The sequence below is a fragment of the Malurus melanocephalus genome, unplaced genomic scaffold (genome assembly GCF_030028575.1).
Source record: "Malurus melanocephalus ecotype Western Australia unplaced genomic scaffold, MMel_1.1 scaffold_112, whole genome shotgun sequence".
Lineage (NCBI taxonomy): Eukaryota > Metazoa > Chordata > Aves > Passeriformes > Maluridae > Malurus > Malurus melanocephalus.
In genome coordinates, this window is record NW_026623344.1 from 1530762 (window position 1) to 1557578 (window position 26817).

At 38.3% G+C, this 26817-nt stretch overlaps 1 protein-coding gene across 7 annotated transcripts in view; it reads left to right on the plus strand.

Annotated features, from left to right (window-relative positions):
* The window catches only part of SOX5 (SRY-box transcription factor 5), a 282661-nt gene that overhangs the window by 169536 nt on the left and 86308 nt on the right, over positions 1 to 26817 (plus strand). For 4 of the 7 annotated variants that reach the window (XM_057369515.1, XM_057369517.1, XM_057369520.1 and 1 more), the window contains exon 7: positions 15473 to 15593. In XM_057369515.1, the coding sequence (XP_057225498.1) occupies positions 15473 to 15593 (121 nt within the window). Of the gene's footprint in view, positions 1 to 15469; positions 15594 to 26817 lie in introns of all 7 variants that reach the window. The other 3 variants (XM_057369514.1, XM_057369516.1, XM_057369518.1) reach the window with 1 other exon arrangement.

Here is a 26817-nt window from a genome sequence, read left to right on the forward strand (position 1 = left end):
CTCAGATGTTTGGCTCAGATGTTTGGCACTCCTTAAAATCTGCTGGRGCCTGACGGACTATTCTGATGTTCTTAATGCACCTGAGAGTTACTTCCCAAACATGCCTTTCCTTATGCTAGATCTTGCCAAGATCTTTTGTATAAACCTCATTTGAAGTTTCTAGGACACAGTTATGTGGCATGAGGGAGCCCTAGAAGAATTTTCAAAATATGATTAACACCTCTTTCTAAATCCCATATCACAAAAAGATCTTGGCCAAATCGTCTGTAATTCAACTGAAAGTATGTTCTTTGACAGCTGACCACCTGTAAAGACTTTGGAGGATAAATGACCTCTCAAGAGATAGGGGCAACTAGTCAAAAAGTATCTAATCTAGGCATTTATCTGTGCTTTGAACCATGYACTTTGAATTCTTGGGTTTACAACAGAAAGCCAGTCTTGCTCTTAGATATGGGCAGCCTGACTGTGTTCTGCATAATGCATGTGGGAGCCCAGGAAATATGCACTGGACTGCTGCACTCAGGAGGGTTTATTGACTTGTTTAGCAGAGACGTGTTACGTGCCACTTGTGTGATTTGCTCGGTATCTTCGACTAATAGCAATGAAACCTTTATGCTGCATTATATTGTAACATATTGTAGGAAAGGTGCTTAATTTAAACATCTGTTTAAATGTGTTTTGGAGTGTTTTAGAAGAGTTATTGAGTCTTGCCTTTCAACTGTTTGATACATAGRACAAATAAACTTGCATAATTTAGCTGACTAGCTTTTTCATAAATAATGTTTCGATAGGAGTCTGATGTGGGGAGTGCCTCAAGGCTACATGCAGATTTTGTGGGCCACATTAGTAAACTTTGAACAGTCCATTTCTCTTCATAATCGTAGAACCATAGAATGGTCTGGGTTGGAAAGGACCTTAAAGATCATCTGGTTCCAAATTCCTGCCATGRYRCCTTCCACTGGACCAGATTGCTCAGAGCTCCATCCAGCCTGGTCTTGGAGACCTCCAGGGATGGGACAGCCACMGCATCTTTGGGCAACCTCTTCCAGTGCTTCACCAGCCTCACAGGGAAGAATTTTGTCCTCATATCCAATCTATGCCTATTTTCTGTTAGTCTGAAGCYATTCCTACTGTTCTGTCACTCTAGGCCCTTGTAAACAGCCATCTCCATCTTTATGGAAGGATACTTTATAGAAACAATTTCATCTCTTATGGCTTACAAAATAGAAAACTCAGAAGTCCCTCTGGCCTAAGACTGGGCATGGGTAATATTATGAGAAAASTTGGGACAGAAAAGGCATGTGTCTGTCAGTGGGCTGCAGAGAAAATACATTTCCAAGAAACTTGGGGTTGCACCATCCCATCCCTGCTCAGACAGCAGAGCGTGTGCTGTGCAAGTGAAGCTGTCAGATGTATGTGCTAAACACTGTTTGTGTTCTGAGCTGAATTTTCCCCTGGGTAGCACCATCTCTCCTCTGGTACATGCCTGCATGCTTTGCATATGCRTGTGGACTCCTGTGCGTGGGGCATCTGTTTCGTGGGTACGGTGTGTATAAATATATGTGTAAATATCAGTACATGTGCACATATACACACATTTACATTTTGAAATAAATACCAGAAAGGAGGTTTATAGATAGCTTCCCTCAATTGCTTGTGTGGTGTGTGAGACGTGTGCACACACATCTACTGCAGGAATGTGTGTGTTTATGTGTCTGTGTGGGCACAGATGATGCGTGTGTGGATACAGACACAGGCAAGCATGCATCACATTGTAATGCATTAGATGCACTTGGATCTCTAGGACTCTCTATGAACTTGTATTAGAATATCAGAGTAGACTTCTTGTACAGATCATTAACTTCATTATTCTTGCATTTTTCTGACTCCATATTGAGCTTATTCAAATGTAGTGGAGGCTTATCCCACTGGTTGAATGTGAGGAAAGTTAAATCCCTGGGAAAATYAAGGTACACATCTAGATTGGTCTGTGGGTGTGCTCTGCTGGTCCCTCCCTAACATTCAGTGCTTTCAAGCCAGGACAGACATTGTCAGATCATTCTCTTGAAAAGATGCTGTTACAGGACAGAGCCAAGTTTTCTAAGCAAAACTTAAGGCATTGCAGAGCTTCTGACTTTAAAATAAAAGTACTGAAACCATTTMATTAACTGAAGATGCTTCTTCATGATTTCTTAATGGCAAGGTGGGAGTTTGAAGCTTGTCATTAACACTATCATTTGTGAAATGCCTTGTAAGTGCTGCTTGGCACGGAGGTGACTAAGCAGTACATTTTCACCGCAGCCTGAGTGTGTGTCGACGCATTGTTCGATTTGTTGCGTCAGGACATTCTGCTGTGCAGCCCTGGGGGACCCCTCAAAAGGCTTTCGCAGGCAGGAGCTTGAAATAAGCACAAGCTCAGCGTAATTGTAGCCAAACGGTCCCACAGAAGGAGTGTCTGTGTGTGGAGCCAGAGCGTCCAGCTGTTCCGAGGAGGATTACCAGGGCTTTAATGGAGAGCACAGATGGAATCAGTACTATTGTCCAGAGTATTCTGGGGCAGAGGCTAAAGTGTGAAGGATGATCAGTGGAGAGCTGATTGGAAAGGAAAAGAAAAAAAAAAAAAAAAGAGTAAGAAAGGAAGCGGAGGGAGGAAAAAATTCCCTTTGTTCTCAAAGAAGCAAAGGGATTGATGCTATCCAATGGTGAGGGTGCAGAGGAAGTAGTTCCCAAAGCTTGCTTTCATGGTTAGAAGGCATTGTAAAGATGGCACAGGTCATGTGTTGTGTGCAGCTGTTTAGAGGTTCTTACAGAACTGTTAGAGACTTAGCCAGGCCCATTATTCAAGGCACCAAGGCAGTTTTACTGGATATGGACTGCTGCAATTGTATAAGCTCTCCATTGTGTGAGTACTAATTTAGAGTGCTGCCATAAGCCAGCCATACAATCCATGCTGCCCATGAATGAATGAGTCATCCTGATGAAAAGGCTCAGAGCACACAGCTCTGACTTTTAGTCTTAAAGGAACCTGATGTGTTCAGAATGGGTCACATTTGAATGAACAGACTCACTGGCAAAATATTTTAGGCTCAAACTGCTAAAATAATACTTTTTTTTTTTCTTTTGGAGAAAGGTATTGAATGCAAAGACTTTAGATTTTTGCCTTCTAACCACACGTTAGATGTATCCTTAGCTACTGATTTGTTACGGGATACTAAAGTGTTACTAATGTGCTTGTACAAACATTACAGGTTTCAAGGTCACTGGGTAAACCAGCAGTTTATGTCCTGAATCATTCCTTTAGGTGCCAAGGAGCTCCATGATTGTTTTATTCAAAAGCATTTGGCTGCAGGAATGCAGCTGCTTTTTTGTTAATGATGTCCATGCACAGACACAAACAATGTGTTGTTGTATTGCACTGCTGTCTTTTTATGGCCTTTCCTGCAAAGACATAAGAACAGTGTTAGGAGCTCTAACATAGTTCCAACATTTTTTGGAAAGGTATTTTTCTGTAGAATTCTTATCTGCATGGCTTAGGGTAGCATCAAAAAAAAAGAGGATTTACACTCTGATAACAGGACTCAGATAGCTTTTGGGAATATCTAAATGGAGGGACCCAAAAGTGCTTCTGGAGCTCCCAAACATGTCTTGTCAGACCTTCTAAGAGCCTTAGATCYGCAGCTTTCAGGGCATCTGAACATATACAGCACCTGCTGGTGTGATCCGAGTGCTTTCTGTGATTCTCCTCTTGTGCATGCCCTGGATCTGCTCTGGTTTAAATACCTGCAYGCTGAGCTCCTGTCTAAGGGTCATCACAGTCCAGCAATGAGGCAGAGCAGCATTGGCAGCACCTGAAAGGTGTCTGAAGCACGGTTGCAGGATTGTGAAAGGTAGTGGATTCCTTTCCTACAGAAACAATTAAAAAGGGGGAATAGTTCTCCTGTTATTGGGTTTTGGGGGTTTTTTTGTTTTCTTTTTTTTTTTTTTTTTTTTTAATGCAGTACCCTAGTGAAAGCTTAAGAAATGGAAAGAACTGGATTGGGACTTCTGTTTCTTTAATGCAATTCCCATTGTGTCTCCCCCATCTCACAAGAGACAAGAGTTGTCCCACATCATTGTCCCACATGAAACTGGGCTTTAAGCAAAACAAGATGTACTGYTCATGTCATAAATAGAGAAAAAAAATAGGTGTCATAGATCAGTGTCTTCCTAATGATGACATTTGAGCCTATGTTCTGCTCCATAGATGCCTTGTGCTTTTTTWAAAAAAATAAGTTTTTTTTTTWAATTAAGTTATTTCTGCTAAGTGCCATCGGGGTCAATTTGTATTGACTTCAGCAGAGCAAAAACTCAACACAAAGTTTCTACAGGTCAAATTTAGCCCTTAAGAAAATAATGATTATTATAAAGTCCCTTTTCTGAGCTAAATACATCTTAAAAGCTGAAGGCATTTTAAAAAACCAAATATTACTTTATGTTTTCATCATGTTTACCGCTGATTTCCTTTCTGATCTCTCTAACTATCAAATTAAGTTTATTGAGTCAGTTTTRTTTAATTAGTTTAATTTTACTTGTTCAGCAGCATTGCCAGAGTTGTACTTTTCAGATTCACAGCTCTGAATGAAAATAKTCCCAGTGACTGGCAAGACAAAGCAAAAAACAAAAGTGGAAATGGAATTACTAAAATATTTATATTTGCTTGGGTAAAATGCTTCCAGAACTGAGATTTGGAGCAGAAAATATGTAAGGGTCCTGATAACTTGGTTAACTAACTTAAATCCATTCTTGCTGATGTTTCAGAGCTTCTGTTCACTTTCTTGTGAGTTGGGTCTACCTCACAAAGCCTTTCAAGTGTCAGTCTTTCCATAGAAACAGTACTAGGAATGAATAAATTGATCAGAAAATTCCTTTTATTTCTAAAGAGAAATGAATGGCTTAAGAGCAGAACTTAAAAATGAAGCCTGAATGCCCAAGGTTTACGTTTAGAAGAGATGGATAATAKCACTGTAGTAGTTTCAGAGCTTTTACAGTGCTCCTTTACATCCTTCTGTCCCACACACATCCCATCTACCTTTCCCTTTGGTATGCAAATGCACAATTAAAAGCACTCAACAGATAGAGATGAAGAAGCTAATATACTGTGCTGCTAGTAATTTATTTTCACTAATGGGGAGTATGTGGAAGTACCTCAAAGAGCAAAGAGATGCTGTAAAGTTATAATAGATAAGAATTTACTCACTGCCTTTATGTAAGACAATAGATTTTGTGAATATTTGCTTCCTCTCCAGGCAGTGAGCTAGTATGGTTAACCAAAATTGTTGAGTAATTGTTCTGTGGTTGAGAACAAAATGCTGAATTAAACTGTTCCCAGCACAATAATTGTGTGATTACAGCATTTATGTTGCTGGCCAAAAGAACAGTCATTAGGTTTGGAAGACTTACCAAAACCACAGGCAGAGGAAAAAAAATGCAAATCACATGTAAATTGTCCTCTAATACCTATAGAGGCTTAAAAATCRATCTAGGAGTATGGTATGTGTATATTTAAAGGCGGTTGAGCCAGAAAAAGAAGATTGTACATTCAAGAACTACTTCAGACTAGGAAGAAAATACTCAAAGATTATTCATTTTCATTATGTTGTACTTTTCCCYCTCTAGTGAGAACCTGCTCTGCATACATTATGTACATGTCGAGCCCTGTGAATGCTGTTCTATTCCCACCCCCCTTTTCTGATGCACACCCAACAGGAATTGCCTGGGATTGMAGGGCGGGTAGGGCTGCCCCACCTGACCACATCTTGGGCCAAGCCCATTCAAGGAACAATATCGAGGARAGGCAGGCAGCAAATGTTTATCTGATTGCTGTAATCCACCAGGAAAATTAAAAACAGATTTATGATGATAGGTGCCCTTGTGAGGTAGACAATTTCCATTTCCATTGCATGGTTTGTATCTACAAGTGTCAAAAACCAATTACATTTATAAAGTCTTCATTTCTTTTTTTTTCCTTTTTTTCTCTTTTCCTCTTTTTCTTTCTTTTTTTTTCTTTGTTATTGTTGTTTTCGTCATATTTTTAATAATAAGAGAGGAGGAAGGCAAGGAAGAACTGAAGGAGACAGCAAGGGAAAAAAAGATAAAATGTTTTGGACAATCAAAATATTTGTGCCTGCAACTCAGTGCAGCAACAAGCTGCAGAATTTGACTAGCTGCTTACCTGGCTGTACACAGAAATCAAATGATGAGATGTCTAAACTTTATCACTCTATCTACAGTTAATTGTGCTTTAACTGTATTGCTGTCACTAAATTGTAGGCACAAAATTAGAGACTGTCTTCARTCCTATTGAAAAAAATGCTCCCAAACAAAACTTGTGAAAAACATTTTGTATGAGGATTTTGGTAACAAGGATACAAAAAGCATCAGGACAKGAATGGAGGAGTGGTGACGTATCTATCTAAATTGTGTTTCTTCTGCGACTTGAATCCATTTTGCTTTTGAAATCAAACTTTTGATGGTAAACCTGAACTCTGCTGAGGAACAGTTCCACTGGCAGAAGGGCAGTCAGAAAAAAAGTCTGAACAGCTGAGAGATTGAAAAGGTCTCTTTATTGTGTATTTCCCTGGGCAGTAATTAGATGATATCCAATACTAAAACTGTGCTTTCTGCACGGGYTCCTAATAACACGTGGTCAGAGTTTTCCTGGCTGTTTGTCCACTGTGCAGGGGTTTTTAAGACTTTGTAGAAAGCAATAAAACTCAGTATACAATAGTAATAGTGATGATGATAATAACTATGAGGGTATTTTGTCTTTAGAAAAGAATGRCACAGAGTTGCTATACCTACTTGTGCTCTGAAACTGATGTCACTGGAGATCATACTTTAACTGAAACATGTATCTGATCTGATAATAATAATAAAATTTGGGGGAAAGAGGGGTAATTCAAAGGGTTTATCCARTGGCTTTTATTCTAAGATTTTATGAGCAGACCCAGTTCTGCAAGAGCTGACAYTGATCACACCATGAAGAATGTTTTTTTCCCTTTAGTGCATTAGATTGTATACAGTTTTATTAACTATGTCCCCCAACCACGTGATTTAAAGAAAGCAAGAGGAGGTAATGACTTTTAGTGCAGACTTTTTTTATAGTYCTCTAAGTCTATTTTGTCTCTCTTTTTCTAGATAGTATGATTTTAAGYGGATGACTTTGATAAGACTTTCTTGTTTGTTTATAGCATTGCACTATTCAGCAGCCGAATGGGTTTTGAATTTCTGCCCACTACATGATATTAAATAACCCCTGTTTCTTTCCCGTCGCCTACACACTGAAATTGCTGTGTTTGTTTTAATTAATGATATTCCACTTGTCAAAGAAATACTGTGTGGAAGATGCATCTTGAAACCTTAGAGTTTTGTTTGAAAGAATACCCTTAGCATTGTGTCAAAAAATGAGATCATGGAACTGGCCATCATCTCTACACTGTCTTAAGTGCACTGGCTTCCTAATTTGAAATGCTCTCCCTGTTTCAGTTTAAGAATTTGGGGTTTTGGAACAGGAAAAATATACTGCAATTTATACATCAAAATGAGTAGTTACTGRTGTTTGAATATATTACGGAAAATCAACAAGGGGTAAAGGGGGAGGTTTAGCATCTGGCGCTGACACAGATGCCTCTGAATAACTTCAAATGACAAAAAATACCACTTTTGTAAGCTTAATGGTAACAGCCTTACCCTTGCCACTCATTTCTTGATCTTTTAAGGAAAATGCACAAAAACTTTGGATCTGGTAAAATGAGAGCATTGAGAGTACCAAAGAAGTGACTCTGAGAAGGAGAGCTGGGTTAGCACACACATGGCAAAACAGCCACTTTGGTCCTTTTAAAGAGCGTGTGGAAAATCAGAAGGAAAATATAGAGATGTATACAAATGGCTTCTGAAAGCTGTTATGAACAGTGACAAGGGAAGTATATTGCTTTTTATCCCTGATTCTTTATGGCATGTACAAATAAACCCATAGTTCATTATTATTTGAATAACTGAGCCGATCTATAATAGATCAGCTAACTGTAGAAAACAGTACACATGTGCTGCTCAAGGAATTATCTTACATGCTGTCTTTTAAATCACATCAGGAAACCTCACACCTGTTTTCTTTTCCCTGACAAATGTTTCACTGGATGGCTTACTGCTGGAGCGATCAGCACTGCTCCAGACCTCATTGGGAAAAGCATTAGCCAGGCATCTGGAAACTCTGTGCTCCATCATATGCTGCGAGGTAGCATCAGGCATTAATGGAAGTTCAGAGATTTTCCACTTTGAAGGAAGTGACTTTGTAGATTAACTCTTGCTACATGACAGTTGCACTTAGGAGAAGGTTGCTGGTAGCCAGCAAAAACAAATAGAGGACAACACAGCATATAAATCAGTAGTTTTGGCAGCCACAAGTTTGTGGCAGATTTCCCTTGTAGTCCTGGTTTATTTTTCTAGGAAGGGTGCTAACATTTAAACAAGGTGCCCAGGTGCTTGGAAGCTATGCCATGGGAAAAACAGTGTTTGTGTGAATATTAAGTAAGGTGAAAAAAGTCAATTTGACCAAAACTATGGTAAACCATACTTCAAAAGCCCATTTGCTAACTTTAACCTCTTCATGAAACAAGTGGCTCAATCAACGAAACATTGAATCTTTTTCTCCTATAAAAATGAAAGAGCAAATTATTTTGAGTGTTGCACTTGAGCTTGGATTAGAAAGGGTTCTTTTGATAGTGCACTTCAGTCTTCCAGTGTAGCTGTTACCTGAATTCTGGTTGCTTGCTCTGAAAGTCCTGATTTTACCAGAGAACCCCACTCACTGGGGTGCTGTAAGTCTGGAGCAGCCGTTCCTGTGTGAACTCTTAGGCTTTTGTCCTAAAATAGCTGCCTGTTGGAATGAATTCTAGTTTATGTTCTTTTTATTTCAGATAGTCTCTTCAGTTAGGTTGTTTGTTCCAAAACCTTTGTGGCAGAATTGCCATGTAGGTAACTTACATGCTAAGTTGCACAAGCATGAATACTTATTAAACCTCATCCCAAATGCAACAAAGTCATCTTACTGCTTTTCCCTCCTCTCTATATTTTTCCTACACTAAATCAAATGTTATAAAAAGTTTTTTTTTWTTATTTTTTATTTTAGTTACAGAAATGAACAAGTAACACTGCCTTTTTCCTTTGAAAGTGTCCAAGAGTTATTCCTTAATGCAGAAGKTCCTTTTGGCTTCTGTCCTTCAAAGTGCTGCTGGAGATTTGTCTCTCGAAATTTCGTTTTGTTCTGTGGCATGAAGTGGAGATGGGAAGCCTTGGAAAGAAGTTACCAGCATGGAAACAGCTACTGTCTGTGTTATTTGGCAGTTTAAGGCACTTTAGTTAAAAAGGCTAAGTGTGTGTTCATTTACAGACTTCATGAGGAGATGAGTTTGAGATGGTTGCTGGTAGTGACACCTGGGTTCTCTTGCAGGACTGAGCAAAGATGGAAAGTTTCCAGCCTGAAAAGCCATGCTTTTTTTAAATGAAAAATGCTTTTTGTATTTCCCTGAGATGCATCTCAGTTTTCCTGAAAGTTTGTTCCTTGTGTTTTCAATGAGCCAAGTTGCATACATACTATTACCTGTTAGGGATTGTCTCCATATTCCATCAAACTAATCATTTTTTCCACACCATTGTTCCAAATAAAACCAGACTATGCTAGTGGAGTTGTTATGGGGAGATATGATAGAGGTGTCTCCCTAAATACCCACTTTTATTCTCCTTAAAAGATCACCTCTATGAGAGCATGTTTTCTGCCAACAGGAAACAAATAACTGTGTTTGCAAATAACTGTGAGAACAGTGAGAACTGCTGGGGGAACTGAGGTGTTTGGACAGGGTAAATTTTGGTAAGTACTGGTATGAATTGTGTAGGCCTCTTACACAGCAAAGGGAAAAAATAATATTTAGGGTCCAAATCATCCACTGTGGGAGAGTTTACAGGTGGTGATTAGGAAGAAAAAAATGTGTCTCTACTTTGTGCCATCAAATAACCTTATGCTAACCTTATAACCTTATGCCTAACCTTATGCTTGGCATCCTGAACATTCACTAAGCACCCCATAAAAAGGCACCTCAAATTCAGTGGGAGAGGAGTCATTCCATAACCTGGGTAGGCAGGGCTTCCTGCTGTATAGGTTCAGRACATGCTTATGTCAATTTAGGGAACTGATACAGAGAAGAGAAAGAGAACAACATTTTCTTTTCTTATTTTAAACGTCACTGAAAGGGAAAATAGCAGATTGTAGTTATATGAGGACATATATTTTTATTTCCCTTAAGATAGACATGGGGAGGGGGGTGAGGTAGAGAGAAAGAGATGGCCAACACATGCGCTAATTAAAGAATCCAGTCCTTCAGCAGAGTGTGTGCCACTGAGAGCCAAGTGTTTGTGGAGGAAGGGGGACCAGTGCAATTAAACATGTCATTTTTGAAGGACAGATTTATGTTGCTGCATGTGAAATGTGCATTGCATTCTTTYCCATACAGTAGAAGAGATGCTTAACTTATAAACAAGTCGCAAGCAAGAAGATATTCATACAACAGTTTGAATTTAATCGAATCATTCATGTGCGTCCACTGTTCTAGGGATGTAAAATATGAATTTATTTGAGGCAGCTGAGAATAACTCAAATGAAAATAAAAATTAGMCACACTTTCATGAAGAAGCCATGTAAGAGTCCATTTCATCAAAGTTGCTCATGCAGCTCCTGAAGGGCATCTTCTGAAAAGCTCAAGAGTAAAGTACTGCTCAGAGTTCTGTCAGGTTGTAGAGAAGAGGGTGTTGCTTTTAGCAGCTATTCTTACCCACACTGAGTAATTCGTTATCCATCATCAGTCTCACKAAAATAAATAGAATTGCTTCTGAAGAGCTAGAGGTGGGTGCATGAACAGTACTTGCCCCTCAGTGAAAAGTGTTTTATATGTGGATGCTGGGAAATGCATTKAGATATTTACCTTGGAGAGAGGAAAACATGTGTAGAAGTTGATGCTAATAAACATGCAATAAGCAGCTGTGGAAATGAAATTGGTGGAAGTGCATGAAGAGAAAATAGATAAAACTAATAGTAGCTGCCATGTTAGGGGCTTAGGTTTGCTGAAATTATGGATTTGTGTTACTTGAGAAATGTTATAAGACTTCTAGATGAAGCAAGAGTCATGTGCGGGGGGGGGGGGGGAACTCTGAATTTAATAGATTCTGTCTGGATGCAAGGGCATAAAGGACCAAAATAAGGTCCTGCATGCTTCCCTGATTCTGGCATTTCCTAAGTCATGAATGTCTAACTTTGCAATCTTAAAATTTCTTTATTTACCCCAATGACCCGAAGCACACATGACTTTTTACAGAAGCAACTGTAGTTGTCAAGTGTTTGCAATCTAAATTTGTGTAAGTCACAGCAGGAGCTAGTAACAAACAGTAGGGGTAACTGTTAAAAACATACTGCTTGGTGCTTAGGTAGCTGTGGTAACCATAGTATGTTCCTAAAAGTAGGTAGGGAAGCAGAATTTAGGTGGAAATACTACAATTATAATGAAGCTGAGAATCTTGGAAATGTTAACTGTGACTATGTTGAATCCAATGTCTTTGTGTGGTTGGATTTGTTATGGTCAAGTCATAAAGGACATGCACAGATTTGTGAAGATGCTGGCCCAGACTTCAACAGTTTGAATTGGTTCCAAGTTTGCCAACAAATTTCTTTTGATATGGTAAGCCATTTAGGAGCAGATTTTTCAAAGGCACTGAAAGAAATAAAGACACATTGAGGCATGTTTCAAAATCTAAAATCTCTGCAGGCAACTGTGGGTGCCTCGGTTTCCCACTTGGACAGTAGATTCACTATTAGTTGGTTGTCATGCGCTCATACTGATTTTTGTGTTGTTAAATTCTTTAGGGATGGTCTCTATTTTGGATTTTCAGTGGCAAGTAGGAAGGTTCCCTGGTTTTGCTTTTGCCAAGATTACATTTGGTTGGAGATTCTTATGCTCCTAAAATACACTGCCCTTATAGAAGATGAGTTACAAAATCCTCACTGTATTTGGCTGTTTGTACTCTTGTGTATCGGCTTCCCAAAGGGTTTTTTTGTCTCATAAACTGAATGGCAAGTGGTGCTTCTTTCATTGTAACATGGGCTTGCCTCTTGCTCCAAACAATTTGTCAGAGATATGAAAGTATGAATTCCATGACTAGAGAATTGGTTGTACAGAATATTTTGGCTCTCATGACATTTGAACCTTTTCTTTGTTATTTTATGTGCATCATATGCCTCTTCAGTSCATACCATACCCCTGCAGTCTATCATGCAGTACATGAATATTATAGTTAAGGTGGCCTTCAAATTAAAAGGAAGATCAGAAAAGTGTGTGCTCAGTTGACACAGTGGCAACAGTGGAAAAACAGGACCTTGWAAGATTGTATTTGTATCATCCAGACTAACATCATGAAGTAGATAAGAAGTTACATGGTGGAATTGCAGCTCATTAAAGCCACTGGGATTTTGTTAGGATTTAAAATACAGTTTTCACCTTTACGGTATTAGAACTAAGAAGAGGCAGTCACGTAGAGAGGCTGGCCAATGGAAAATCCTGACAGCTGTATGAATCCTTAGATTGTTGAAGAGGTATTTGTTTTTATGGACGTATGTCCACTAGCAGAACAAATTGAAGGGCCTAGAAAATAGGTCTGATTTGCAGTCCATTACATTCAAATTAGAAATGCAGGATCAAGCAGTTACAATCCAGAAAACATTGGAAAGTATAKAAGCTATATAATAAAAAGCATCTGAGAGATTTAACTGATGTAGTAATACATTGAAAAGGGGGAAAAAAAAAGGGAAACACCTTTGATGTAAAACTCAGAAGGAGGGCCTGTATTCGATGCCACTTGAAACAGTTGTATCCTAGCAATTCCAGTTAATAATAATAAACATAACAAGAGTTAAGATGTAGTAGTTAAATGAGCCATAAAAATGAAGAGTCCGTAATTTGTATGATATTGTGTCAGGTAATCGGATTAAAATAAACTAATGTTTGCATTTATTTGTGTTTAGGAGAAAATGAAGTGTAGCTGTTTGAGGCTACATACATTCCATCCTGGAATGAAAATCACATTGTTTTGACTGCGTTATTTCGGTATCCATGCAAACCATCCTCATCACTCTATAGTTTTTACCTCCTTAATGCAACTGGGGTTGTGTCATTTGAAATTAGTGGCTATAAGGCCCCTTGGAGAGTTAAAGAGGAGCAGCAATTCGAAAAAAAAAAAAATGAAATGCAGCAGTCAGTTAGGAAGAAAGGGCATTTTCCTGGTAAATGTTTTCCTAAATGGGAATTTTTCAGTGTGGTGTTTTGCTCGTGTGTTTGGCAGTCACTTGGAATCAAGTGCAGACTTGTGCTACATTGTGGGCTTGGCAATGACAATTTGTGTGTGTGTGGTGCTTTAGTTATATTAGCCCTGGAGGCAGAGTTAACACTTGCAGTGGGACAAGAGTATTTGCAGTCATCAGAGAACTTTGCAGTCAGCTTCAATAACATCACTCCATTTTTTTCACTTTTTTTTAACATTTTTTTTGGCAGCAAAGCACTTAGTAGAACCATCTGTCTTTCTATTAGTGTTTTTGAGTCCTGTTTTGAAGCTTCTTTGCTTGGCAAAGTCACTTTCATCCTTGGAAACCATTTAAAAAAAAAAGTTCTGTGGCTTTTTGCCGAAGAAGAGTACTATGCAAAAATTCCACACGGCTGTTCATTTTTGTTCTAAAAGAATACAGTTACTTTGTCTTTGTCTTTAAAAAAAAAAAWAAAAATAAAAAAAGCAAACCACAAAACCTCAAACAAAACAAACAAAAAATAAACACATAGAGAAAGGCAGGTATTGGACAGCACTAGGATAACTGAATGGGGCTAGAGAAGAAACCACATTTTATGTATTATTTTCTCCGGTAATTCAGCTGAGAGTATGTATATCTTCTAGTTAACAGGATCAGAGTAGAAAGGAAAATATTGAGGTAACAAAAAATGGTTTAAGTTAGTTCAATGAGTGGAGCTACATCTACTCTGTCTTCAGTCCCAATCTTAATCTCCCACTGCAAGAATTTATGTCAACAGTGCTCTTGAACTCAATCCTTGAAAATTGCTTCAGACTATAAAGACACAGTCAGCACACACAGGGGTGTTGACAGGTCCTGGAATAAATTAAAAGTTTACTATCCCAAATTTCATATCACTGTTATGACTGGTAACGGTGTTGGGTGAACCAAGACATGTCCTTCATTTTCAGRAGGTTAAATGAAAATAAAATTAAGTGCAAATGGTGTCTGAAATGTGGCAGTCAAGGATTGGTGCAGGTTCTCTTTTGCCAGTTCTGCTGTACAGGCAGTAACAAAGGCAGTGACACCTTCTTGCCCCCCTGGTCATAGAAGGTTATCTGTTGACACCCTAATTTTCTGAGTTTTTTAAGCCTACAGACCACAAACTAAACTGCAGTTTTCGAAAACGTATCGACCTCCAATGCCTCAGCTTTACAGTGCCATTAAGAATCTAGATGAACTCTCTTAAAAACTGAGCCAATCTGTCTTTACTGACTGATCTGGTCAATATGGTGGGGGTTTTAAATTAAAACGAGTCATTCAGCATTTTAATCCAGCAAACTTTGTGTTTCTCATCTGTGTGAAATACAGAGATGACTTCAATTTCTAGCAATTAAAAACCCTTAATGGAACTGGGTAAAAGCAACAGCATTAGATGTTGTGCCATGGCCCACTTCCAGCTTTGATGACTAATTTCTGCATGTCTTAAGTCCCCTGCAGTATCCACTTACAATATAATATTTTCCACTTCCTGACTTGCATGGTTGTGTACAGTGCAAAGTTGAACACCTAACACTTCAGACATAGCTTTTTGTTTTACTAGTAAATAAAGTGTCTCAGCCYTTTTTTCTGACCATCCCAGAGACTGTATCTTTTCCCATGTAAAAGTGAATGTAAGAGCAGAAAAACAGTACTGGCTGTACTGTGTGGTACTTATGCACTTATTTTTCCTTCTGAGGGGGYGTCTTTGTGTTTGGGCTCAGTCAGGGTGAAAGCTACTGTCTGAGACAGATACTGCTACACAGTTCAGTAAAAGAGAAGAAAATACCACCCTACAGTCAGAGATAAGTGAGTCATCAAGAGCTGTGGGGGGAATAATTAAGTGGGATATGGATATACCTTAGTGGAATATTTCAGTTTATTTTGGATTAATGTAATTCATATGAAGTTTTTGGTAATGAAGACGAAGCTGAACAGCTGATGCTGCTGGAGCACCCCAATATAAAGAGGTGTATTCAAACCAGTCCTCTCACACCAGAAGTGAAGGAAAGCATGTTAGCAGACGTTGTTCCCCAAAAAAATTCCATGTTTGATTTTCCCTCTCCCGTTCAGCAGGTCCAGGGTCAGCTGCCTCCATTAATGATTCCCGTATTCCCTCCAGACCAACGAACCCTAGCAGCAGCTGCACAGCAAGGATTCCTTCTTCCTCCTGGTTTCAGCTACAAGGCGGGATGCAGTAAGTCCTGTAGATTTTTTTTAGCTGGAAATGGGTATAGGACACAATTTCTTGCCAATCTGTGTAAAAATCACAGCTCACTGATGGACAAAGCCATTAACTTGCAGAGATGAGTGTAAAACAGCATTAGTTGTTACAGTATGAGAAAAGGTTGTCAGAGATGAGGAATGCCTTTGAACATAACAGCCAAACATCTCACAGAACAGGTAGATTTGAGCATCTTCTCTCTGACAGGTCTTTCTGACAAGTGAACATGCTCATGACCAYGAACTTGCATCTGAAGAGAATCTATTTGAAACTTCCCAATAAATTTCAACACTGTTGTAAGAAAACATGTTTTTTCCTGAAGCAGACTGCCTGCTATTTGTGAACTGAGGGCCTATTCTAGTCTCTTTCTTCAGATAGAACTCACATTAATCTCAACGGAGGTTCTGCACAGAGATCAAAGATAGCATATGCCTTTCAGTTTGATGGACTAACACAAACTCTGAGGATATTTGTGAGAGCCTAACACTAAAAAATATAGCATCTACTTTTTTAATCTTTGAAAGATTTGTATTGTTCTCTACACTCCCCAGATTTTTTTTTAAGTTTTATTTAAGCCTTCTATAGGATTTTATTTTCCTGTCAACAGGATGAGAATAAATACAAGTTAAGGAATAATGAAGGAACTTTATTTCCGTGAATAAACTTCTCTACAGCATAAATCTCATAGACTTGTTTTCATGCACTTGTGCTTGTATAACTCTTCTGCCATTGGTTTCATATTGTTATCCAGGACTTGCTTGTTCTACCCTTCTCTGTCTCCAGTACGGGTGTTTAAATATGATGTCCATGTCACTGTATCCACCTGTGTCATTGACTAACTCATTAATTCACCAGTTGGTTTGAGTCACTCAGCATTTGCCACCGCTGCATTTTTCTAAATGTAAGAACATAGAAAGATTTCTGTTGTTGAGCTGGCTTAGCCCACCATTTCAGATTTCTTTCAGCTTGTGAACATCATAGACACAGTACTAGAGCACTAACTTGAGGTTTTTTGGCCTGTAACACCTTTTCCTGATATTTTACAGACTGGGACCACTACTGAAAAGTACTGTTACAAACACTTCACGTCCCTCAGCAGCTGCAGTGCCAAAACATAGACTCATTCAGTTCTTGCAGTGATTTCAAATTTGGTCTCTCTCTGCTGGGGAAGTAGTGATTCATATTACAGAGTGTGTAACTGTAAGCCACACTGACTATGAGTGCTACCCTACCTGCAGGTCTGGAAAAGGTCAGGAAAGCACACTGTTAGACATGTCTGGCAGATTAAATTAGTTCCATGCTAATGAAGTCCAGTTCAGGTAGAAGGAGTTGAAGTGGTTTTTACCCTTCTTTTTTACTTACATGTACATTAACTCCATGAAAGTTCCATAGTTCTCACATCAATGAAGTAGATATGACATTACGTGTTTGACTAACCTTAAAAATTAACAGGAAAAAAGAGCAAAGTTTCTACTGCTTCTGTCAGTAAGGCTTGGAATTACAGTATGCCAAGGTCTAGGACTGAGGAGAAGCCAGTGGAAAAAGACAGCTCTGTGTTTGGTGATTGTCTGGCATGTTTGGCTGAATTTGACTGAGAAGCTGAGGAAAAGTGATAAGTAGTCCAAAGAGTTTCTACCTTTCTCCCACTGTCTAGTGTAAACAAAAAAGCACATACATGTTTTGTTACACCTAGAAAGCTTGTAGCAGTGAGAAACTTAGCTGCCTTCAAACCATAACATGTTCACATCAAGTAATGTTTTTGACAGACCATTAAAACATATTTCTCCCACTTTTCTCCTTGSCCTACTGTGTATCAGTCCACTTGGCAAAGATGTAGTGAACTGCAAACCAGAGAGCTTTGGATAAAATTTTGTAAAGCACCTCAGTGATTTAGGAGACTAAGCCTTCATCTGAAAAGTGGTAAAGGCACTAGGGTCTGAGTCTCGGGGATATTTAGCAAATACTTGTACTGTATACTTTAGTGYAGTCACCTGTGCTGGCTTGAACTGAGCTGAAGTGGGTATCAAAATTTTACTGCAACAGAGAAGGTACAGCAGATTAATTTGCTCAGCTTCAGAATGTGTTAAATGCCTAATTTTCACTGAGGTTGCTCGTAGGAGCAAGGCCTTCCTAGGAACTTCTGAAGACCCCACTAGCATCATCTGTACATGACTGCCATTCTGTGTTTTAAATTCAGTTTATRTGCCTGATGAAAATGGAATCTCACTTCTACATCTTCCTGGTCCTTCTGGAAAACTCTGCCCTTCTTTCTGGACTGATACATTTTTCAGGATTGTTTTCTGTGGCTGATTGATAGAAATTCTCTAATGGTGGTTCGGCTAGTTATTAGCATTAAGTAGCTGCACATAAGAATAATAAAAAAACTCTGTGGAACAATTCAATTTCAGTCATAAATAACAAAAAACTATGAAGGTTTTCGCATAGTATTCTTCATAAAAAGGAAGATTTGAAAATTTGGGGGAGAAGGAAGAGACAATTGTTGCAACAACCAATATTTACATAACTAGCTAGTGATGCAGGGTTCCTTGATTTTGAGTATCTGTTGGGGACACCTTCAAAGGGAGATTTATAATCTTCTGCACCCTGCCTCTGTGAGAAGTCAGATCTTCAAAAGAAGACACATGGGCCAAGCTTCTTGATTGAGCACTCCCAGACTTGCTTCTTTCCGGGCTGGGACAGCMAGGACTCTGTTAAAATTGCTTAAASTGASATGGCTCTTTTGGATGGAAACATGTTTCGAAGGGATTAAAGATGCGGCCTGGTCACAGTGGTGACCTTTGGCAGGGGRCTGTGGYTGGAGGTGCTGGGCTCTTCAGGCAGCACAGCTGTAGCTGGAAGAGAAGGTGTGATCAAGCCTCAGGGTCAGCGAAAGAGAAGAAATGATGAAAAGGTACACTGCTGTTTTACTTTCATTCAGCTTAGATAATAAAAGCTAATGAACTTATTCAGCACTTTCTGCTGGCCCTGTCCCTCCCAAAAGAGGGCAAAATGTAAGTTGCCCAGTGGTTTCAGTACGTATGTGGTAGGGTTCCTCAAGCAGTACCTCSCAAAAGACTCACAACTTCCCAGACMGAYRCTGGAAAGGAAGAGCACTGTTTGCTCTACACTTACTTTGTTTTCTGAGCATTTGACTGCAGATAACAGAAATAATTGTAACAGTTAATAGCAGTGATCCATTTAGRCTCCTTTCATGGCCAATACCTAAGGAAGACATGAAGAATAGGGCAGAAGTGTACTGATATTTTATCTCCCTATCCTTTGCTAGGTTCCGAGGATTGAGGACTCAGGGACCTTCTAACCCAGTGGTGGCATGGTTGTGTGATATATTATTGAAAACAGTTGTCCTTTGCTTGATTCCAACCTGATTGAAAACATTCTAGAGAGATGAAATGCTCAAAAGAATACAACAATATCAGTCTTTATTATGTGCAGAGCAAATGATTCAATTATGCTTTTCCAAATATTTTTGAAAATTGGGTAAATAAAGGGAAGAGGGGGATAAATATTTTCTCCGTGGTTATGTGGCAGGTCATGGTCTTTGGCTTCCAATTTGATGTACTACATTTTCTTTTCTTTCTTTTTCTCCATAGCAGATCATGCTTGGGAGTGGCTTGTTTTTTCATTTTGTTTTGTTTTTTTTTAACAGATGGTTTGCATTACATAAGGGACAATTTACACAAGTTGACACTTCCCCTTTTTTCTCTACGGCATATTGTGTGGTGGTAAAGTTGGCAGAGATAAAGGGAAGAACTTCTATTAGGATTATATTTCTGTTTGAGATGAAGATTCATAAGCTGTGGTTCCAGTTGATTTTTAACCTCCATACCTAGATATAATTTCAAGTATAAAATATTTAATATTATCATTTACAGCCAAAATATTTTTTCTCATGAGAAAAATAAATTGGCAGTATGTGATGGGCTATATTGTCCCCAATTAGCAAGGAAAATACTGATTACCTGCTTATTTGCCCTATACTTAGTTATTCATGTAAAGTATGCTATTTGAAATTCAAATATTTTGTTTTTTATGCAAACCTCTTGATATGTATTTTATTRTACACATAGTATGTAATTTTTAGATAGATATGTAATGCACATCTTTTTATAAAGGGCTGATGTTTCAAAGTGAGTTTTTAACTAAGTGATTAGCAGCATGAGCAAATGCTAGGAGTTGGCCCAACTATTTGAACTGGTTTTAGCAGCAGGTGAGCACCTTTCGTTTCAGCTGATGCTGGAATCAGACAGAGCCCGATTACTGTATTTCCCAAAGCTTCTCCCATGTTTGGGCTCCACAGATTGCCTCAGGTCATTTAGCCCTTCTTTTCTTCTCAGCCAGCATTCCACAAACCTATCACTTGTTACTCCTGCTGYTGCTGGTTCAGCTCTGCTCATGGTGCTTGCCACATAATAGACACAACTCCCAGGATTTTAGCAATGGCAAGGGAAATGTCAGCTCTGCTGAGGTCTGAGGAGCTGTTGCTGTTGACTTCACTGAAGTCAGATTTCACACCAGATGATACAGATCTGCTAGGGCCACTCTTAGAAATAATTAGAATTTATTTAGAGCTAATTAATATTTGAGAAGTGCTTTGAAAGCATAAAAATGGTGCAAGTGATAGAAGAGAAGAAGTTTTGTATTGTGCCCTTTAAAAACGGCATCGTTCCGCCTCTGAGCAGGCTGCTTGTCAGTCGTAGGTTGTGTGATCCTTTTATTAATGCACATATGTATGGATTCCTATGTGCAATATTAAGGCATRGTTACATCTCCTATATCCTATGTGGAATATTAAGGCATGGTTACATCTCCTATACCAGAAATACTAAAGGGAATGAAGTCAAGGTTTGGGAAAACGCAAGGGACTGCTTCTGGGGACTGAGATACAAAAAAAGGCAGAAKGAGTTAGGATGAGAACAGTGTTCTCAGGGGCTTCTTCAGCAAATCTAAGTATCAGAATGGACCAGGTCAGATTGTTTCCGTGCTTCTACATTTGCAGCACTTTTTGAGAGTTTTCCACTCAGATGCACAGAGTTGCCCAAACTTTGATGGGTCCTCCCCAGTTAGTGATGCTAAGTAAGGTTGATTTAAGGAACTGCACTTCTGAAGCATTTGATCATYGTGTTAAAAAGGAAGGAAAATGTTCATTTGCACCTAAAGCAGTGTGGTGTGTTTTACCTATCCTGAGGTTTTCTCAGKATCATTGAAGATAGTGAATTCTGTATAGTTTCTTCTGCAGAAGATGAAGAGCAACACAACTGTGTTTTCTAAAATTCGATGTTCAAGAAATGAAATTATTTGGAAATTTTTAAGAGTTTTGCTCTTTTCTCAGGAAACAATAGTTTTCCAAGTCTCTATTTCCAGAAATGGGATTTACCCCAAGTACATTTGCTAGGTTAATCACAAATTCTTGGAAAAGCTTCTAGGTAGCCTTTTATTTGTTGAYACCTGTGTTATTTTTATGCAAATACACCCAATTTTTGAAGCAAGAGTTGTTTTTTTCTTTGCCCATTGCTCCTGTGCCCTGTGGATAATTTGTTGCAGCAAATCRTATTGTGTTTGCAGTCAGATGTCATCAACACGAGGTTTTTTGAAAGCACTTTAATCACCATTTCACCCATATCCAATTAGGGGGGGAAATATGAATATACAATAGGTGCATTGTATGTGTCTTACATATCAGCTTGTTGCTGCTGGAAGTGTTCTAAATAAAATAATGCACAGAAAAGTTATTGATGAAATATCTAATTACCTCTTAAAGTTGGCAAAAATGTGTGAGATGAACAAGTCAAGCCTAATAAAATTGAAATATGCTGAATTTACTGTTCATCTGTATTCTGGACAATAATTCTGATGTCTGATAAAAATTAAGCTCTCAGTTAATTGGTTCCTCACATAATACAATAAAATTAATGTTTAGGAGTTAAATACCGTAAACTTCCTTGGGTAAATTTGCTGATGTGTTTCTGTTTTTTCAGTCAGTCACATGTTTCATTGTTTAATGGAGTATCATGTGGATCGTCTTATAATTTTACTTGTGCTCAGTGTCCATGTTTGTGTCTTCTAAATAGACTTGAGTGCTAATTTCTGATTTAACTGTGTCAGATGTGTCAGCTGACGTGCGGGTCACTGACAATCACCAAATCACAAGAAAAAAGTATTGACATTGCTACGCTTTTATCAGAATGACAAAAATAGGAACCATGTGTTGTGAAGACCACATACTGTAGCTTCTTTTATAAAGATGCTAGTCATCTTCCAGGGCTACTGTTTATGCCTTGGAAAAGAATGAGCMTATGACTAAACCCTCATGTTCCCCCCAGGATAAGGGAAGAGTAATAGCATTGTGGATAGAAACAGCAAGAAGGAGGAATTTTTGGTAACAACTTCGCCTCTCAGCATCCATGAGAATGTGTCAGTTCTGTAAGGTTGCGAATGCAGCGGAAGGAAACAAGGCTGCAAAATATAACACCACTGAGGACTGTTTCTAAGTGAAAGAATTCCACAGTCCACAATCTCTGTGTGGCTTCTCCCAATAATTCTAATAAAAACAAAGCAGATAGGCAAAACAATAGGGTCCTGTAAAAACAGGCTGATAGTTTCAGCTCGGTTTCTAGGCCATGAGAGATGTCTGGTGTTGCTGCACTATCACCCATAGTCTGGTAACAAAATAAAGTCCTGGTTTTTAAATTTGCAACTGTGCACAAACCTTTGTGGAAATACTTTGGCTTTTTTTGGAAGCTGGAGTTTTTGAATAACTGTAATTTATTCAACAGGTATAGAAAAAAAAAAATGAAATGTGTATCCTGGAAATCATAGGATTATTCTGGTTGGAAGGGATCTAAGAAGGCTTGTATTCCCACCTCTTCCTTCACAGAGGGTCATCGAGGAGATAGGATGAGATTACTCAGGGCTTTTTTTTCAGTTGGGGCTTGCAAAGCTCCAAGGACAGAGAGTGCATAACCCTGTTTAGACAGCTTGTTTCAACATCTGGCTGTCCTTGTGGGACAAATCTGATCCTCTGGATTCATGTTGTGTCCACTGGCTCTTGTMCTCCAAGCAAACCCTGGCCTGTCTTGTTGATCACCTTGTAAGGATTGGGAGGCTGCTTTTAGATCCCTCCAAACCCATCGTTTCTCTAAAACACAAAACAGACTTATCTCTCGTCAATACTGTCCAGAGCTGTCCTCAAAGAAAATCAGGGAACCAGTTTGGASTTCTTTCAGGAAGCTTTTAGAGTCTTCATATTCTTTTTGTTATTAATTTAAATCCATAATCTCTAGCGGCACAAGTTAGGGAACACTGCTCATGTCTTTCACAGCCTCCCATTACTTTTACTGCATGTTCCACTATCACACGAGGAAAATGAAAGGAAAATKAGGTTGAGAATGAATAAGTGGGGARAAGAAATTCAGTGCCTTATCTGCCAGTTGGCCATCAGCTATGATTATTCATTATAAATRCATTTAAGTGATAAATTGAGTGTRAAATTATTGTGTCTTTTTCTAGAATTTGTCAAAAATGCAAAATTCCTTTTCATTCAACAGAATCTACTATAAGAAACTGTTTATTCTGGTATTTTCCATGGAATTTAGTTTAGCRTACTGGTCTTGGAAATTATAATTTAAGAGTTTGGTTTTGTTTCATAYTCTTTATGTTCTTTACACTCTTTTCTTTTTTCTTCCATGACCTCAAACTTTTTTGTCATTTGCTGTCCCTGAAAGACAGATAGGAGGAGAACAATGAGTTTAAAAAAATCATGGGAAATAAACGCCCTAATTCTTCTCTTCTGGTATCCTTTTTTTTAAGAGAAGAAMATTTCAGGGAAAAAGTATCAGTATTCTATTGTTTCATATAATCAGGTTCAACTTAATCCTGTCAAAACATTATAATTTAAYATTAGCATGTAACTTGATTTATACAGCAAGTAAGACAATTGTGCCTGCTCTGAAGAGCTTGCAGCCTGTCAGGAGACAAGACAAGACACTAGGGGGGATTACACCATGAAGGAGAATAAATGAGATGAGTGACAGAAAAAGGAACACAAAAAACATCTTAGGAGTTTTGGTGAATGGTGCAACAGACATAATGTTAGGTCTTATGCTTTATTTTCTCTTTTTAAAAAACGAAGTCTTAATGTTTTTTAATTTATTAAACTCCTTTGATTTCACAGAACATATAAATGGTTTGAGAGCCACTGTTGTATTTCCACAAGTACAGAATCATTTCATATCCATGAGTTTGGTAGCCAGTCAGTTAAAAATCAAGTTCCTAAACACAGGGCTGTTATTTTGTGTGTTGGGACAGGATGTCCACTTGGCTCTGTACCACAACTTCACTTTCACAGAAAAGTGTTTTCAGTGGGGGATCATAGGAGAGTTTGTAGAAAGACCGGTTTAAAAGTGAATGTACTTCATGAAAAATCCTCTTGTAAGCAAGATCTTGGAAGATTATTTTGGGCAAGGATGAAGGTGTGATTTGAAATTGAAAGAAGTTACAGTGCATAAATTATCGGGAAAGAGGTTCTGAGTATGTTTATGGAAGATGGACCAGAAGAAGGGTAGAAAAATTGAGTATTGGCACAGAATGGAGGGTTCAGCCTTGTGTTATCCCTGATCCACTGACACTGCCCCCAGCGTGCACCAACATCTCTAATATTCCCCATCATCTCCCCTAGAGTGACATTCCCTCTTCCCTTCTTTAGCTACTGCCTCACCAGTGCATGAATTCTGTGCTCTCTTTATGTAGCCAGTTTTGAATAATTCTGTTCTTCAAAGTGATGTCATGACTAGCTGGAAAATAATTCTATATTAGGCAATAATACATCAGCTAATGAAATAATTTTTACCTTGTTGTCACCATAAAAATCCCAGCCTTTGATCTGCTCCAGATTTTGCCATATGGCCTACTAAAGAAAAACAACAATAAAACTTCTCCCTGATGCTTTGTTTAGAAGTAAAGTCCGCACATAACAAGAGGCAGTTTGGAACATGAAAGGACTACATGAAATGTTTCTTATGGTAGCTGAAATATGCTCCTTGCTGCATGCATTAGATTAATAGTGAATTTTGTAAATGGAAATGTAATATAGTTGTTAGAGATTTTGTTGGTGTTTTCAGTGGTACAGACTTGTGAATGTCTTGGGAAATACCTGTTTCTAAGAACTCTATGTCTCGTCTCACATTCCTGAAATGTTCCTAGAGCTTGGGAAAAAAAATGTAGCTACTTCTTATATCTAAAAATAAGATATTTACTGAAGATGTAATGAAATAGTTAAGACATGCATTTCCCACATTTCAGAATTAGCTAAAACYGCTTAGTCAAAAAAATCACTCTGATATGGGAATATATTTAAGGATAGTAGAAAGATGTAGTATRTTTTAGAGTAACAGCAAAAAAAGTGTATTTATCAGATAAGACCTGAGATCTTTATTGGTATTTTGAGGGCTGGTGGTTGTTCCTGCACTGTGTGATGTCAATCTGCAAATGCTTGGCATCCTCATGGATGGTGACCCAAAACCTGAAAAGTTATCTGTGTGTTTTAATATTGGCTCTTCCCCTGGGCTATTGGTGGGAATGGAGGGATTTATGAATTAACTTGATGGACTGAGATTGGTACATGCGTGTGGAGAGAAATATTGGAGAGTGTGTAGAAACTGATCTTTTAATATGTATGTTTTAATACAAATCATTCAAAACTAGAAATTTTAATGGGCTGTAAGAATCAGCTTCCTCGTCTAAAACTACTCCCTTTTTTTTTTTTTTTTTTTTTTTTTTTGCAATTGAATAATTAAAAATTTTCTTTCATTGCCATTTTCTGGTCAGATTGTCTTCTTTTAGAGAGACTTTTGGAATGATGCTGGGATCAGCCTTTGGGCTACTGGTGTTGTGAAAGCAGTCAAATACCACTGACCCTGACTGTGTGACCACTGTTTCTTTTTTCTCTGTGTCTTCACCGCTTAGGYCACAAGATAGCTCTCCAGAAAATTAAAATTTCAAGTCAGAGAAATTTTTGATTCAGTCCATTATATGAAAAGGAAGGTGGGTGCCTCAGAAAGCAAAACAAAATTGGAAAATAAAGAACAATGGCGTTCTCTGGGGAAAAAAAAAATAAATAAAAAAACCCCAAGCAAGTCAGGAAATCTGTTGCCCATCAACAATTAAGTAGAAGTGTTGTGGCCTRGTGCTGATGCAAAGACCTTGGTGAATGAGGATGCCTGGGTGGATGTGTTGGTTTGCATTGCTTGGCTGGTCAGCCTTCAAAGACTGTGAGGCTTCAGCAAAGCATTACTTAAGATGTTCTTAAATATAAACATGGAGAGTTGTTTAAGTTAAGTATCTGTTAAGATGCTTTGCCAGCCCAGTTTCTGCTGGCCCTCCATTACTATAAGTTGTAGTGTTTAATTCTTAATGGGAGGAGATGAAAATCCTTGAATGAAAAGATCCTAAAGAAAGTTGTGTTATAAAAGAGGAAAATAAACAGTAGCTGCTTTCCTGAACATGAGTGCACCAACGCAGCTTATTTCTAACATTTAAAAAACATTAGATAATATTCTTTCCCTTTGTTTTCTTTTTCCTGTAACTRAGGCTTGATAACATTTTAAACTTTAATTCAATAATAACCATGAATGATTGTATAGAACACYCTGCGTTACCTTCTCAATTGTCTTTTTTATTTTTTCACCCAGTTCATTCAAAAAAGCACAATAAAGGGGAAAACTTTTAATCCATCTCTCTAATGCAATGTACAGGAACATTTAGGTAGGTTTTCCTGTTAGTGTCCTGCCTTTTCCATAGTCTAATTTCCAGTGGCTGTTTTTATGACAGAAATCAGGCATGCCACTAGCATGGGAACATTCAGAAATGCTCTGGTGAGCCTTACTTCAGTAGAAAGTAAAACATTTGGTCACTTGGAGGATCAATGTAATATGTGTAACATTTTTATTATTTTTGCCACTTTTTTAAATGGATTTGTGGATGGAAGAGTCTGAAGTTTTTTTGACAAATCAGATACGTTAGGAGTGACCGAAAGTGTTCACTCCATAACATTAAAACACACCAGTCTTCATCACAATTTTTGCCATCTCAGGTAATTTTCCTTTATAAATGCCTGCAATTTTTTCTTAAAACCTTTACTGGGTCCCTTTATCTCATTAAGCACAATGCAGTTCTTACCAAA